General features: G+C 38.4%; 1 protein-coding gene across 1 annotated transcript in view; it reads left to right on the forward strand.

Annotated features, from left to right (window-relative positions):
* Positions 1-17820, forward strand: part of LOC150097899 (uncharacterized) — a 413970-nt gene extending 396150 nt beyond the window's left edge. The window contains exon 10 of the mRNA XM_090406626.1: positions 17084-17820. Within this exon, the coding sequence (XP_090262752.1) occupies positions 17084-17820 (737 nt within the window). The remainder of the gene's footprint in view (positions 1-17083) is intronic.
* Positions 17821-18053: the final 233 nt, after the last annotated feature.

The following is an 18053-nucleotide window of genomic DNA, read 5'->3' on the forward strand; positions in this document are numbered from 1 at the left end:
TCCATTAATAATTCTAGAAATTCCATTCCCTTATTGCTACATGCATCTTCCTCTTCCCAGTTGATACTACTGTAGTTAAAATCTCCCATAACAATCATTCTTCTTGCACTTGCCAAACTCAACTGTCTAAACATTTCCTTGTCCCCACCCTCTGTAATCCTGGGTCTGTAGCGACACCCCACTAAATATCCTGTCTTGCCCACCTCTACCTCACACCATATGCTTTCAAAATCATTAGTGTCAATGCCTTCCAAAGTCTCCACTCTTAGAGGACATAGGTCGTCACTTATCATAAGCAGTACTTCACCACCATGCTTTCCCTTCCTATCCTGCCGAAAAATGCTGTACCCAGCGACTGCTATTCCTGTTATTATATTTTCTCCTGTCAACCACGTCTCAGTGATCCCAATAATTTTTGGCCAGGCTGATGCTATCTGCGCCGCCAATTCCTCTCTCTTATTCCGGATACTCCTGGCATTGGTATATAGCATATAAATGCCCTTGTTTCTATACCCCCAGCATTATCCCCTCTAGACTCCACTGGGCTCAGTGTCGTCCTCCTTCTCCCCAGTACCTATTCCCACAAGAGGCCACCCCTGCTACCATCTTCCCTGGGACACACTAGCTTTTTCAGAACAGCAATCTCTCCAGATGCCTACGTCCTTCCTCATTCAAATGTAAGTGGTCTCTTGCATACAATTCCTCTTTGTCCTCAAGCGCACTCCAAATATCCACATATTCCAGTCCTTTCTTGTCACACATTCTAGCTATTATGTCATTCAATATTACCGCTCTTCTGCTCAGTTCGTCATTATCGTACCTAGGCAACACACACACTATTTTTCCTCTCTGTGTCTTCTTTCGTATCACCTCAAGCAAGAATCTCATATCTCTTGCTACCCTATTTACACCACCACTCAAGTCATTTGTTCCCACCATCACAATCATCTCATCCACCCTTTCACCTCTCTTAACTGCCAAAGACACCCTTTCTATCGTTCCACCTGGCAAACACTCCTCACGCATCCTATCTTGAAGACCACGGATCATTGAGTCCCCATACATTATATCTGTTACCATCCCCTCTCTCCAAATTTCCTCTAGTCGCCGACTAGATTCGAAACCAAGAAGTCTTCCTTCGTGAGGTCAAGCGCTGTGTTGTGCAAACGCCAATCCACTGAGCTACATAGACTAAACTTTAGACTTCTGTCTAAACAATATTGTCTTTTGAGTAATTATAAAATTTTGATTTGTAATGAAGAAATGTTTGAGAGAGAGCTGAGTTTGAATTCATTGCTTTATGTGATGAAAGAACTTCCAAATGGAATTGTTATAGTTTTGATAACCAACTGAGCATCACTCAAAATATTCTTGAGATGTGTATTTAATTTCAATATGTGTGACATCAATGTGAAGTTTTAGCATGCTGTTAGCTGGAGTTAGTTACAGATGACTAAACCAAGCAATAAAAATTATCTATTATGTTTTTCATTCTTCTTTTTCTCACTGGTGGTTCTTTCAGCTTTTTTTTTTTTAATCTAGTTATAGTATTCAACACTTAAACACAAAGATAATCTTGAATGGCAAGAAGTTTCAAGTAGAGTGATGTGAGAAAACATCAAATAGGGAATTATACAATGAGACTTGATTGTGCCTACAATTACACAAATGTTTTAAGAAGGATGAAGTGGAAGAACTTTTTTGAATCATTAGAAAAATCAGAACTCCTTATTGGATCAAGAGGTTAAAGAGATGGTCCTAGAAAATAATGCATATTAAACATTCCTGACAAGTAAGCCAGTATGTGCTCTGAGAAATACAGAGAAAAATGTAAGAAAGCAGCTAAAAAAAGTTAAGGGAAAACTTTGGTAAGAATATAGAAGAAATATCATGAGGTGTTGAAATGTTCCGGAGGCTGTATGAAAAAACTTAGAAATGGAGGAAATTACTGTAAAAGTAATCAGAGATGATAATGGTGATATAAAAGCTGAAGATATAGATATTCTGGATGTCTGGAGTAATTACTTAAAAAATATTTTTGAATAAAGCAAGTGATGACAGATCAGTGGGAGATAATATTCAAGAGGAATGCAGTCAAGAATCCATGTTGTTATTATTATTGTACGGGCACTTCCATAGAGTCCAAAGACTCATTGTGAGAGACCTAAACTATCCCCACAATCTATCATACCTCTCCTTGAATCCAATAACAGACAAAGTGCTAATAACTGACTCTGGCAACCCATTCCATTCGTTCAAAACTCTCCAAGCAAAAAAGATAGTCCTTCAGGCAGAAAAAAAAACATCAGACGCCTGGCATATGGAAAAGTGGCAGGGGAAGTTTGATACATACTGCCTGCATAATTCAGAAGACATGGTCTGAATGTTCAATTTCAGATGATTCAATTAATTCTCATAGTACCCACTTATAAAAGGGATATAAAAAATGACTGAAAATTGCCCAGGAATTTCTGTACTTTATGCTCCTGGGCAATTTTCAGTCATTTTTATATCTCTTTTATAAGTGGGTACTATGAGAATTAATTGAATCATCTGAAATTGAACATTCAGACCACATCTTCTGAATTATGCAGGCAGTAATGTATCAAACCTCTCCTGCCACTTTTCCATATGCCAGGTGTCTGATGGATTTTTCTGCCTGAAGGACTAGCATTTTTATAAGATAAGATTTAAGCAAACATACTTAAGAAGAGACTAACAAAAATTGTGGAAGAGAAACTTGGAGAAGAACTAGCTGGGTTTAGGTCAGATAGGTGTTTTCAAAATCAGATCCACTTTAAGACAGATGGTTGAGAAATCATGGAAATATAGTAGTGATCTGTATTTAAGGTTTGTAGATCTGGAAATTGAATATGAAAAGGCACCAAGAGAAAAGCTGTTCAAACTCTAAAATTATATTATGTAAACAGAACATCATGCAGCACAATACATAGTCTGTATCTAAGTCAGTGGTTAGAATGTTAGAATTAAAAGAGGTACAGGAAGACGGTTTGATGTAACATCAAGTGTAAAACAAGAATGCATGTTATTCTCACACTTATTCCTTATCTATATGGACCATGTTATAAAGGAAAGTGTCATGAAACCAGATAGCAAAATTGGGAATAATCAAGTCTTCAGGATTTTTTATCTAGATTTAATTACCTATAATAAATTTGGCATGAAAATCAGAAACAAAAAAGAAAACTATGAATACAGAATCTATTGAGGATATCACAATCAGATCCCCTGATAAAATGACCAAATTCAAAAGTCTTCATCCTTGTGTTCCATCCACTGCATGCTAACTGAGATATTTGTCACTTAAGAATTGCATAAACGTAGTTCCTTTATAACTGTATGCAAGAAAAGTTTTAAAAAGAATTAAAGTTGAACAGGTTTGACATGTGAACTATAGACTCAACTCTACAAACATTATTCAAAAAAAAAAAAAAAAGAATTTGAAAACAAGAACCAAACCTTGGAGTCTCAGCAGCAGACTCTGAAAAAAACATTAATTAATTCAGCTAGGGAGGCATGTGGTAAAGTTGCCTACGAGTATAGAAAAATAAGGACACCATGGTGGACACAAGATAAAAAAAGCAGTTCTGGAAGGGAAGAAAACATACTGAAAGTGCCAAATAAATCAGTAGATGCCTTAAAAGAATACAAAGAAATATGTAAGAGAGTTAAGATATGTAGTAGCTAAACAAAGGCTACAGGAAGACTGGCAAGAATATAGAAGAGATGCATATCAAGAAGATGGCAAAATGTTCTGGAAGCTATTAAAAGAGCTTAAAAAATGGCAGAAAAAGTATACTGTAAAGTGGAATCAAAGGTGACATGAAACTGAAGATAAAGATATTTTAGATGTCTGGACTCAGTGATAGAAAACTAGTAAAAACAGGAGTGTATGTTAATATTTGAAGTGGGAAAAAGGCTGTCAAAAACCTAATATGGAAAAGCAGAGTAGATGATATTCAGCCAAAATTTTCAAAAGGATGCAAAGAGGAGTGTATATATCAATACTTGAAGTAGAAAAAAAAAGCCATCAAAATCTTGAAATGTGGAATGGCAGTTAGAGAAAATGATATTTGACAAGAAAAAGTTTTGCATCTACACTGCATAATTCAGAGGGTCTGGTCAAAAGGTTGAATTCCAGATGGCTGGAGTAGAGCTCTTATAATTTCCATCAATAAAAAGGGAAATAAAACTGAATGTGATAATTACAAAGGAATTTCTGTTCTAAGTGTTTCAAATAATATTTATGCAAGCATACTTGAGAAATGTGAAGGAAAATGGCAGGAAGGAGTGATGACAAGGGATCCCTGGAAGTTACGAAAGGAAGCTGTGAGCAAGAGGATTTGGAGTGGTTTCTTTGCACGGAGGGTGGTTGAACTGTGGAATGCATTACCTGAGAGAGAGTGGTTAGAGCAAGAATGGCCAATGAGTTCAAGGAGTGGTATGATAAATTTTGTGTTTCCTAAGAAACGACCTCCCACAATGAATCTTTTGACTCCATGGAGGCCTGGATAATAATAATAATAATAATAAAATTGTTGAAGAGAAACTTGATAAAGAGCAAGCTAGGCTCAGGCTAAATAGAGATTGTCAAGATCAAATTTTTGACTTTATGACAAATAGTTGAGAAATTGCGGGAACATAAAGCATCTGCAAGTTTTGTAGATCTGGAAAAGCATGCGACAAGATGCCCAGAGAAAAGATTTTCAGACCTCTAGAATTATATAAGATAAATGGAACACAGAACAGTACACAGTTTAAGTTGTAAGTCAGCAGTTAGAATTGAAGGAAATACAGTAAAAATGGTTGGATGTAAAATCAGGTGTAAGACAAGAGTGCACACTATCTTCACACTTATTCTTCATCGATTCATAGATTACACTATGAAAGAAAGTGACATTAAATCTGATATTAGAATCAGATATATCACACTTAATTCTTTGCTTTATGCAGATAATGTACTCCTAAACAAATCCAGTGAAAGTCTCCAGGATTCCCTAACTAAATTGAATAATAGCTGTAACAAATATGGCATGAAAATCAGCAATAAAAAGACCAAAACTATGAAAATAGGCAGGAACATAGAAAACTTCAACTGCATTTGCAATGGAGAACTTGTAGAACAAGTAAACTATTTCAACTATTTAGGCATAGTTTTTAGTGAAAATGGCAAATGAAATATAGAAACAGACAACAGAATAAGCAAAGCTGGTATGCTAGGAAGCCAGCTGTATAAACTTATGTGCAAAATAGTGATGAGAACAATGACTGAATGTTCAAACTTTTCCTAAAGTTTGAACATTCAGTCAAACTTTAGGAAAAGGCAGCTAGTATAACACGCATGATAATGAGAAAGTCACTGACATGGTAGAATAACGAAGACATTTCACCTGTTCACCATGTCTTGCACACACACATTTCTTTAATCTGTCCTAAATATTCCAATAACCTGAGATCATTCTAAGTCCTAGTAAAGAGGCAGCATATTTACTTTATTTACATGTCACTGACCTCTTCAACACTGCAGCTTTCTTCTTTTGTGACCAACATGGTGAATGAAATCTTTCAGTATATGGTAGACGTAGGAGGAAGAAGAGAAACAAAGAGAGAGGAACTATCCCTGGAGATTGAATAGGTTAGCAGTTAGTAAGAATGAAAAGGCTAGATTTTTCTCTGGGCGAGTAAGTGGGATATATTGTTTGGTATGGTGAGTACATCATAATTTTTTTGTTTGAAGAGTGGTGAGTAGGTAGAATGAATTGCTGGGGGGGGGGTGTTGTAAGCACTTCACTAGTGAATGAGTTTAAGGAGAGGTTTGACATGTATTGTATGAACAATAGTTAGAATAGATCTCCCACAGTAGAGTTTTTGACTGCATGGAACCTGAGAAATAATAATACTAATAATAAGAGTGTCTCATTCACGTTTTGTGGGAATTCTTGAACTTCCACAATGAGATTTTGGAATCCTGAAGGTATTATCATAATAACTATGAAATATCCTTTTCAATATGAAAGAATTAGTAGTATTGCTTTTAATTTCAATTATTATTAATAATAGTAGTAGTTAACAACTTATTAATAAATAGTGGCTGTTATTAATAGCAATAGATTAGAAGAAAAACCTTTAATCTAGTAAAAAAAGAAAAGAAGTTTAAGTTAGTTAAAATCAAATTACCTCCACAATTAATAAAAGCATTTCATCACATACACTGCTTAGAAAGAAGTCAACAGACACCACAGTGTGAAGAACAGACAGCTATGGTGTCCACTTTAATAAGATGTAGGGCTGGGTCTCCTTTTGCTGCAGTGAATTCAGCTATGGTGCATACTTTCCACAAGTGTAACGATCAGAGGAAATTTTGGAACCATTCTTTCTGTATACATGTAACTAGGTCCTGGACTGTTGTGGGGCAGACGTCCCTTGACCTCACGCAACACTCCGATTCATCCCACAGGTGACAGTAGGGTTGACAGTATGGCTGTTTTTACAAACCAGTAAAAACAGCCATATCATCATAGTACCACCTCTGAATTTCATTGTTAGGGTTACACACTCTGGTAACCCTATTGTGGGAAAGCTGTGTTATCCCACGTCCCACTGTAAATGCTCTTTGCACCACTGAAGATTGCACTGCATATTGGTTTGGGTAATGTGGGGCTTGCATGTTGCAGTCCTACCATGGAAACCTGTGTTGTGAGCCTTAGTTCTGAATGCTTTTATGCAGATCTGTATTGCAGTTAATGCTCAGAACTCTGCATTCAACATAATTATTATTAACATCTGACCTCCATGAAGTCAGACTCATTGTGTGAGAGGTACACACTATTGCATGCAATGCTTATCCAACCATGCCTTGAACTGATTCAGTGTGTTTACATTCACAACACACCCAACAATGCATTCCACTCACTAGCCATCCATGCAAAGAACCTACTCCTCACTCTCCTTATACAGTTTCCAGTGATTACCTCTTGTTCTACCCACCCCCTCTCCCATTCTATGAAATATGTCTTCCATGTCAGCCTGATAACAACCCCTGGCTAGCTTATGTCTCAATCATATCCCCCACTCTTCCTCCTATTCACGAGGCTTTGTAACTTAAATGCTCTTAATCTGTCTTAGTACTCCACATTCCAAAGACTACTGACCACCTTTGCGAATCTTCTTTAGACCCTATCCAACATGTTCTCATCACCATGAAAACTCGGCGACCAAGTCTGTACACAATAATCCATATGAGGCCTGATCAAGGTCTTATACAATGGTATCATAACCTCTATATTTCTACATGTCAGGGTTCTCTGTATCATTGCCATTATCTTATCTTCACAACTTGTGCAATGTGGCCACTGAATTTCAGGTTCTTGTCCACCATCACTCCTAAATCTCTCATCTCCTCTACTTCCATTAAAGTTTCCTCACAAAGTATATACTTTGCATCCTATCGTTGCTCACCCAATCTCAAAACTTTACACTTTGCAACATTGAATTAACAGTTCCACTTATCCATTCATGCAATCTATTCCAGTCCACCTGTAAAGCCATAAGGTCCACTTGACTCTGCATTTCTCTCCCCAGTTTTGCATCATCTGCAAACAGCTGCATATCACTAGTTAAACCCACCCCAATATCATTAACATGCAAATTGAACAACAACAACAAGAATGGTCCCAAAACTGACCCCTGCAGTACACTACCTACCCTTCCTCTTTCGGGATACTGCACCTCATATACAACTTTCTGATACCTATCTGACAGCTAGTCACTGATCCAACTCAGAAATCTGTTATCCAATCCTATGCGTTTCAATTTATTTAACAGCTTGTTGTGTGGCAGTCTATCAAAGATTTTTGCAAAATCCAAGTATACACCACTATATATGCATCTCCCCTGTATAAGATATTTGTCACCTTGTTATAGTACATAAATAAGTTCGCAAAACATGATCTTCCTTTAAAAAACCCATGCTGATAACTATAGAGAATACTGCTGTTATCAACCCATTTCTGTATCCTACTTCTCACCAATCTCTTCAGTACCACAACTCCAGATATACAGACTGGTCTATAATTTGAAGCTACAGCCTTATTACCACCTTTATGCAGTGGAACCCTCCTTCCACTCCCTTGAAACCTGTGCCTCTGTAAAATTCTTATTAAACAGGCATGCAATGCTACTGCCAATTCCCTGGAACATTCCCTTAAGACACATGGTGATGCGTCATCAAATTCTATTGCCTTATTGACATCAGGATTATTTATTTCCTGAAATATCTCCTGCTCACTCACAATTAAACCATCCTCTCCTATGTCCTTTACACTTAAGTTCCTCATGATTTCACCCTGATCAGGATGAAACACGATTATAAATTGATCACTGAATGCCTCAACAATGTCTTCTGCTGCAGTTACCATTCTACCATTAATATCATCTTTCCATGAGTTCTTCCTTCTACTTGCCACATATCTAAAACACACTCCAGGGTTTTTCTTTACCTTATTTGCTAGTTTCTGCTCATACTGTGCTGTTTTCCTTACTGAGTGAGTCACTCTCCTGGCTTGTTATTTATAGTCTTTATGTAACTGATTATTACCATTATTCATCTTGTACTGCCTCTGAAGTATCTTCTTCTTCCAGATTTCATGCTTAAGCCCCTCATTCATCCATTTTACACCTACTTTATTTAGTCTTTTCGCCTTCGGAATACATTCACATATTGATGCTGTTATGTATTTCTTTGTCAGTTCAAAAGCAGCATTTATTTTGTTACTGCTCAACTCTTCATTCCATGCTATAGCTCCACACTGTCTCCTATGCTTGTCATAATCACCAGCCTTATAATTCCACATATATCTTTTCCTCACTTGACTATGCTTGTCATAATCACCAGCCTTATAATTCCACATATATCTTTTCCTCACAGAAATCTGCATATGGCTAGCAACAACTCAGGTGATCACTTCATGATGACTCTCAATTGGAGGAAAGTTTGGAATCCCCACTCCCAATTACATCCTTAAAATACCGTAAATTATTTAAAACTCTTGATCCTTGCATGACTCGTTGGCTGATGAATGGCGTTTTTTATATTATTCTTCATAGAACCCTATGTTCGATGAGTGTGGCGGGTCTTCCACTGTAGGTAGCACTTGCAGTTGACATTTGCTTCCATCTCAGTATGGTATCACTGATTGTTGGCCTGGGATGGCCTGATTTGTCAACAGTTTGCCGAACAGATAGGCCATTAACATGGGATTCTGTCACAATGCCTCTTTCAAGCTCTGCCAGTACTCTTCTCACAGCCATTTCACCCGGACACAGTTGCACTGACTTGGGAGCATCATATTCCTCCAATTTATACCAATTATAAACACAACTCATTACGTGGTACAATGTACCTTGCCCATGTGGTGTCTGTTGACTTCTTTCCAAGCAGTGTATATGAAATAATACCATTATTTCATATACACTGCTTTTTTTGTTTCTTAAAGGTGATATAATCGCAGAATGGATAAAAATAGAGGTATAAGTATGCAATATTAGCATGTCATGATTTCTTATTTAATCTATATAGAATTGTAATTTTAAAAGAATGTAAAGTGTAAATTTCACAGATATATAGAATTTTATATCAGACATACATCAGAGTTAGAGATAGTTAGAATCAAATTACTTACTAAATGCATTATTGTAGGAAGATGATCAACTATTAATTGCTAACACAGAAGACAAGATTTTTACCAATTATTGTATGAGAAGATCTTCAAATAAAACAAATTATGGTATTTAAAGGAAAGGAGGCAATAAGAAGCAAAATAGTTTTAAGTAATAAACAACCAGAATAAGTTATTTTTAATTATATTTTCTATAATGTAATCTCTATTTAACAAACATATTATTATTATTATTATTATTCAGGCCTCCATGGAGTCAAAAGACTCATCGTGGGAGGTCCTTTCTAAGAAACACAAGTCTATCAAGACTCGCCGAGGGAGGTCCCTCCTAGGAAACACAAAGTCTATCATACCACTCCTTAAAGGCATTGACTGTTCTCACACTCACCACTCCATCAGGCAATGCATTCCATGGTTCAACCATCCTCCATGCAAAGAAACCACTCCTCACCCTCTTCCTCACAGTTTCCTTTCGTAACTTCCAGGGATGGCCCCTTGTCATGACTCCTTCCCGCTGTTCAACCAAGCGAAAGAACTCCCCAGTGTCAACCCTGTAACCATTTCTCAACAATTTAAAAGTCTCAATCATATCACCCCTCCATCTTCTATCCACCAAACTCTGCAGTCCATATTCCCTCAGCCGATCCTCATAACTATCATTGTACAGTCCTGAAACCATCTTTGTTATCTGCCTTTGTACTCTTTCCACAGTTAATTTATTTCCTTCAAATCCTGGGGACCAAATCTGAGAACAATAGTCCAAGTGTGGTCTGATCAGGGACTTATACAACAGAATGATAACCATTTTATCTCTGCAGGTCAGTGTCCTTCTCATTATTGCAGCAATTGTCTGTGTTACCTTCACCACCTTTGCAATATGTCCCCTAAATTTCAGGTTTCTATCAATCATCAAACCCAGATCTCTTGTCTATCCTACTTCCTGCAATTTAACTCCTCCCATAGAGTATCCAGCCTCCCATCGATGTGTCCCAAACCTCAAGACCTTACATTTTGCTGCATTAAACCGATACCCCATTCATTTGGCCATCTATCTAGCTTATTCAAATCCTCTTGCAGGGCTGCTGCATCTGCACTATTACTAATAATCCTTCCCAGCTTCGCATCATTCGCAAACAATCCACGGACAATGTCATTGATATAAAGGTTAAACAACATAGGTTACAGACTGAGCCCTGTGGAACCCCACTTGAAACCTTCTGCCTCTTCGATATTGCTGCACCATACACAACTCTCTGATATCTATCGGACAGACAATACTGAATCCAGTTGACCAATCTGATATCCAGACCCATGTGCTGCAACTTGAATATCAGCTTATCATGTAGCACCCTGTCAAATGCCTTTGCCAAGTCTAGGAAAATGTCAGTATATGCCTTTCCCTCATCTAATACTTTTGTAACTTTATCATAAAAGGCTAGCATACTGCTAAAACAAGAACACCCCTTCACAAATCCATGTTGACTCTCACTGATAACATTACAATCATCTGCCCAATGCTGTATATGGTCCCTCACTACTTTCTCCAAGATCTTACTAACTACTGATGATACACAAACTGGCCTATAATTACACTTCCAATCTGCTACCGCCCTTATGCAATGGCACTATCTTATCTTCCTTCCATTCCATGGGCACCTTTCCTGCAGCCAGACTTTCATTGAAAAGCCAGGTCAAGGGCACTGTCAGTTCATTAGCACATTGTCTCAAAACGTGTGGTGAAATATCATCCAGTTCCGCAGCTTTACTAACATCCAGAGTACTCAGTATGTGGAACACACTCTCCTCCTGCACCTCTAAACCTCGAACTTGCCCTATCCCTCTAGTATTCAAATTGACTCCTCCAGGAAGAAATACTCCAATAAAGTGTTCATTGAACAATTCCACTATGTCCTCTGCATCAGTCACTCTATTCCCATTTTTATCCCACAATGTCATTCTTCCACAGTCATTTCTCCTCGTACTGGCCACATATCTAAAAAATTCCTTAGGATTTTCCTTGGATCTTAGGGCTAATCTCCTCTCATATTCCAGTTTTGTCTTCCTTACCATACTAGTCACTCTTCTGGCCTGTGTGTTATACTCTTCGTGCATCTTCTCTTCACCTGTCTCCTTATATCTCTTCCATAGCCTCTTTTTCACATGCAATTCCTGTTTAATATTGTTTGTCATCCACTTTACTCCAAATTGTGTCCTCTGCTTCACTCGTGGAATACAGCTTACCATTGCTGCTAACAAATATTCCTTCACAATTTTCCAAGCACTAATGATATCCCGGCCTTCCAATTCCTCCCTCCACAAAACTTCCCCAAATTGATGTCTAAGACTATTATAATCACCTGCTTTATAATTCCACATACGTTCCCATCTCTTTGATACTCCTGCATGTCTATTCATTTTCCAAGTCAAAACCATATGGTCACTCTCTCCAACTGGTGGGAGAGATGCCATCTCACTTATTATCAGCTCTTCTGATGCTATAACCAAATCCAAAACTCTTGACCCTCTTGTTCCCTCTGTTACATGTTGTCTAAGACATTTGTTCCTCAAGAATTCTAGAAATTTCATTCCCTTAATGCTTATCGTTCTTCTTGCACTTGCCATGCTCAACATCTCCTGGTCCCCACCCTCTGTGCTCCTTGGTCTGTAGCAACATCCCACTAAATATCCTGTCTTGCCCACCTCCACCTCACACCATATGCATTCAAAATCATTAGTGTCACAGCCTTCCAAAGCCTCCACTCTTAGAGGACATAGGTCGTAACTTATCATAAGCAGTACTCCACCACCACGCTTTCCCTTCCTATCCTGGTGTTCCCAGGATAGGAAGGGAAAAATGCTGTACCCAGCAACTTCTATTCCTGTTACCACATCCTCCTCTGTCAACCACATCTCTGTGATCCCAATAATCTCTGGCCAGGCTGATGCTATCAGTGCCACCAATTCCTATCATTTATTCTGAATACTCCTGGCAATGATATGAAGCATAAAAATGCCATTGTTTCCATACCCAGATTTATCCCCTCTAGACTCCACTGGGCTCAACGTTACCTGATGTCATCACTCTTCTCCCAAGTACCCATTCCCACAAGAGGCCACCCCTGCTACCATCCACACTGGAACACACTGACTAGTTCAGAACAGTAATCTCTCCAGCTGCCTATGTCCTTCCTGATTCAAATGCAGGCGGTCTCTTGCATACAATTCCTCTCTGCTCTCAAATGCACTCCAAGCATCCACATATTCGAATCCTCTCTTCTGACACATTCTCGCTATTATGCCATTCAATATCACTGCTCTTCTGCTCAGCTCGACATTATCATACCTAGGCAACACATACACTATCTTTCCTCTCTGTGTCTTCTTTCGTATCACCTCAAGCAAGAATCTCATATCTCTCGCTACCCTATTTACACCACCACTCAAGTCATTTGTTCCCACCATCACGATAATCTCATCCACCCTTTCACCTCTCTTAACTGCCAAAGACACCCTTTCTATCGTTCCGCCTGGCAAACACTCCTCACGCAACCTATCTTGAACACCATGGATCATTGGGTCCCCATACATTACACCTCTTACCACCATATTCCTCGATTGCATCCCATGCATTCCTCTCATTCCTTCTCTCCTGCTGTTTCCATTCTTTCCTCTTCTATCATTCCTATATCTGACACTCATTCCCTCTCCTCCACTTATCCAATCCCACCTCTTCTATCATTCATACAACTCTCTCTCATTTACTCTCTTCTACTGTTCCCATTCTCTCCTCTTCTACTGTTCCCATTCTCTCCTCTTCTATCACTCCCATAACTCTCTCATTCCCTCTCTTATACTGTTCCTATTCTCTCTTCTTCTGCCATTCCCATAACTCTCTCTTATTCCTCCTCTGATTCACCTTGCATTTGTCTATTCCATTCGCTTAATTTCATCTTTCACACTTCTCATCTCATTTCCCAGACATTCCACCTGCTCTTTCAGCTCATCTATCTCTCTCTGTAAGTCAGCCATTGTTGTTTGCCATTCATCCTGCTAACTGAGACTATTTCCATATTCAAAATATAAAATGAATAATATTAACAAAATTATTGGCATGATCAATGATATTTTAAGCTAAATTAAGAAAAGAAACACAAGATATATATTCAGTATTACATATAAACATACTGGTGGAAATGAAATTTTTGAGAAAAGCAGGATAGATCAAACTAGATAAGAAGTTAACACACACACAAAAAAAAAGAAAAGAAGAAAAAAGACGACCTTACAAACAATAGCTTATTTATTATATTACATTCTGTAATATTATATATTACAAAAACATGTAGATTGGAACATGTGAATAGGATGTAACTGAATAGGCACTCAAAAGGAAGCAAATAAAGTCTCTTAAAGTAATGATGTGACATGAGAATGCCACAAGGCCTAATATCATGAAAGAAAGGAATCATTAGACTTAGTGCAGGAGGTTTCATTTCATTCATGCAGCAAATTCTAGTAGTGCATTTTGCTATCTCGCTACACTAAGACAAAAAAATCTACTCTTTATGCCCTTGTTCGTCACACCTGTAAAATATTTCCCAGGTTGGATATACTCACATTTCCCCTATCACTCTCCATCCTATGCATAATCCCATTTGTATTAATCTGTTGTAGCAATGTGGGTATGGTTTGATCAAGACTCTGCATGGTGATATGAGATGTCCATATTTCTACTTGTCAGTCTCCTTATCACAATAGCACTATACTTTGTTTCTTCATAATATAGACTGGAATGATGAGATAGCAACTGGAAGTAAAGAAAATGAGTTTCTTGAGTTTTTGAGGGATAACTACCTCAGACAGTATGTAACAAATAGCACACGAGGATTGAGGGTCTTGGATTTGGTCATCTCATCAGAGGATTATAAATGAGGTGTCAAATCATCCACCAATTAGTGAGAGTGACCATGAGGTGATTACCTGGGCGGTTGCCAGCAGTGCGAGGAGGACCTCTGTGAGAAAAGGGTATATGTGGAACTACAAGGGGGTTGATTATGAAGAGCTCAGGAGACAGCTTGCTGGTGTAGCATGGAGTGAGGAGTTAGCTGGAAAAGAGATCAATGCAGCTTGGGGGATTTTCAAAAACTGTTTAGTAGATGCAATGTCTAAATGTATTCCAAGGGTGAGAAGGTTAAATAAGATGGGTGTGAGATGGATGAATAAAGAGATTAAGCATGCGATACAGAGAAAAAGGGCATTGTGGAGGCAGCATAAGAGAAGTGGAAGTAACCAATTTCATGAGGTCTACAAAGACCAGGCAAGGAGGCTGACTTGGTTGGTGAGAGTAGCTAAAGAGAGGTATGAACAGCAGTTATCTAATGAAGCCAAAAAGAATCCTAGGGAGTTCTTTCGATATGTAGCCAGCAAAAGAAAGAATGATTATGGAAGGATGACATTGATTTGAGAAAATGCAATAAAGACAGCTGTTGCAGAATGTGTGGTGGAGATACTTAATGAGCAGTTCATAAAGATCTTTCAATCTTGTGAATGTGACTTCATGGAGAGATTAAGAGCAGTTGATGATGGGGAGTAGAGACTGACTGTAAGTGAGCAAGAGGTGTTTGGGGAGTTGAGTAAACTAGATGTTAATAAGGCTGTGGGACTTGATAATATATCACCACATATTCTGAAAGAATGCCAGGGAGGTGACACCTGCCTTGACATATTTTTTTAATGAGTCTTGCACTCGGTCAAGCTCCTAAGGAGTGGAAGGAGGGCAAGATTGTGCCACTTCATAAAGGAGGTGATCAAACTCAAGCATCAAACTATAGGCCTATCTGTGTGTCAGGTGTTGTGGTTAAGTTGTTGGAGAAGCATCTGAGAACTAGGATCCAGAGTTGGGTTGATAACAATGGTATTATTTTTGATGGACAGCATGGATTTGCTAAAGGGAGGTCATGTTTTAATCTACTTACTTATTACAATAAAGTGACTGCTTCCTTGGACAGAGGAAAAGGATACACAGTAATATACTTGGATTTTGCAAAGGCTTTTGATAGAGTACCTCATGATAAGTTGACAGTCAAACTAGAGCAGATGGGGTTGGATATTAGATTGGTGCATTGGATTGGAGACTGGCTATCTGATAGGTATCAACAAGTTGTGTATGGGGGAGCGATATCCAGGAAAAGGAAAGTCGCTAGTGGAGTGCCTCAGGGGTCTGTTTTAGGTCCATTACTGTTTAACTTGTCTATTAATGATATAGGTGAAGATTTAGATTGAGATATTCAGTTGTTTGCAGATGATGCAAAGTTGGGACGAACCATGAAATGTAGTGAAGATGTTGTGGCCTTACAGGAAGACTTGAATAGATTGTGTGATTGGGCACGGAAATGGGGATGTGAATTCAATGTTGCAAAATGTAAGGTTATAAAATTTGGAAAACAAAGATGGGATGCAGAATTTATGCTTGGTGAGAATATATTGTTGGAAGTAGAGGAAATAAGAGATCTGGGGGTGATAGTGGATAAGGATCTAAAATTTAGGGGATACATCGCCAAAATTGTGAAGACAACACAAAGGCTTCTGGGAATAATGCGGAAGACACTGACGTGTAGAAGTAGGGAGATTCTTGTTCCGTTGTATAAGGCTTTGATTAGGCCACACATGGACTGTTGTGCCCAGATTTGGTCACTGGGTTTTCAGAAGGATGAAGAGATGTTGGAAAGGGTCCAAAGGAGACTGACTAAGGTAGTTTCTGACCTCTGGAATGTCGAGTATGAAGAAAGATTGAGAAGATGTAATTTGCAGAGTCTGGTGGACTGGAGGAAGAGGGGAGATAGATAGAGACCTCAAGTTGGTAAGAGGTTGTTATAGGGTCAATGCTGGAGAAGTTTTACAGAGAATAGTGGGAGATCACGGGAGAACCAGAGGTCATCCCTGGAAACTGTATAAAGAGGGTGTGAGTAGGAGAGTGAGAGGCAGGTTTTTTTCGTGCAGAGTTGTGAATGATTGGAATGCCTTGCCTGAGAATGTGGTGTCTGCAAAGAGTTTGAATGTATTTAAAACACGGTATGATGAGCTGTGTGTGTGTGTGTGTGTGTGATAAAAGGATCTCCCAGAAGAGTCTTTGACTCCACGAGGTCTTGGAGTGGTAATAATAATAATAATAATAATAATAATAATTTGTGATGTACCTATTGAATTTCAGATATCTTTGATCTTCAACCTGAGATTCTGAATCTCATCCACCTCTATGGATAACAACAGAAATCAACGCTCTCACTCAGTTTCTTTTAGTAGTAGTAATAGATATTATTTATACAATAAGTTGATATATTTTCAAGATGTTTAAACACAACTCATAAGAATTATGTTATTTATAGGTTTCACACAAGGAGATGTAGGACTGGCAATGGGCAAGTTGTATGGCAATGACTTCAGCCAAACTACTATTTCTAGGTTTGAAGCTTTAAATCTTAGTTTTAAAAATATGTGTAAACTAAAGCCATTATTACAGCGATGGCTGGAAGATGCAGATGCATCGATTAATAATCCGTCAGCCCTCACAAATGCCCATACCACACCGGAATCCATTGGAAGACGTAGAAAGAAACGTACTAGTATTGAAACAGGTGTAAGACTTGCTCTTGAAAAAGCTTTCCTTCAGACTCCTAAACCCAACTCTGAAGAAATCACAATTTTGGCTGAATCTCTATCAATGGAAAAAGAAGTGGTACGGGTTTGGTTTTGCAACAGACGACAGAAAGAGAAGCGGATCAATCCATCTTCTTCTTTGGCTGTTTCACCTCCTCATTGTGGGGCAGCACCTATAAGTTCTCCTTCTGCTGTTACTTGTATAGCAACATCAGTACCAGTTTCTCCTACTTCAGCCCATTCTCCTACCTCATTTGCCATGAATATTGCACCATCAGCCACTGCACTAGTGACGAGGGGCATTTCGGCCAACAGCACCACATCCACCTTGCTGGCTCCAATCACAACCAGCACTGCTCAATCTTCTACCTCAGTTGCTACAGCAACAACTGCAGCAATGGCTACATCCAGGGCTACTACCATTCCAACACCACCAACATTAAAAAAATGTATAGGAAGTGACTAAACTCTTGGACATCAAAAGTCCTAATTTTTTAATGACTGAATTACGTTTTCAAAAGTGACCTGCCATACAACAGTTCCTATATTCTACCATATCACATTTAGATTCCTGCAACAGGATCAAACTTAATTCAATGCCATAGTCATTGAAAAAAAAAAAAAAAAAACGAAGAAAGAAAAAAAAAACCAGTGAGTGTTGCAGCATTAAATGCTACATACTTTCATATATTAGGAGTA

The sequence above is a fragment of the Typopeltis vanoorti genome, chromosome 16, assembly GCF_054136105.1.
Source record: "Typopeltis vanoorti isolate ZY-2024b chromosome 16, IOZ_Tvanoo_1.0, whole genome shotgun sequence".
In the NCBI taxonomy this organism is placed as follows: domain Eukaryota; kingdom Metazoa; phylum Arthropoda; class Arachnida; order Uropygi; family Thelyphonidae; genus Typopeltis; species Typopeltis vanoorti.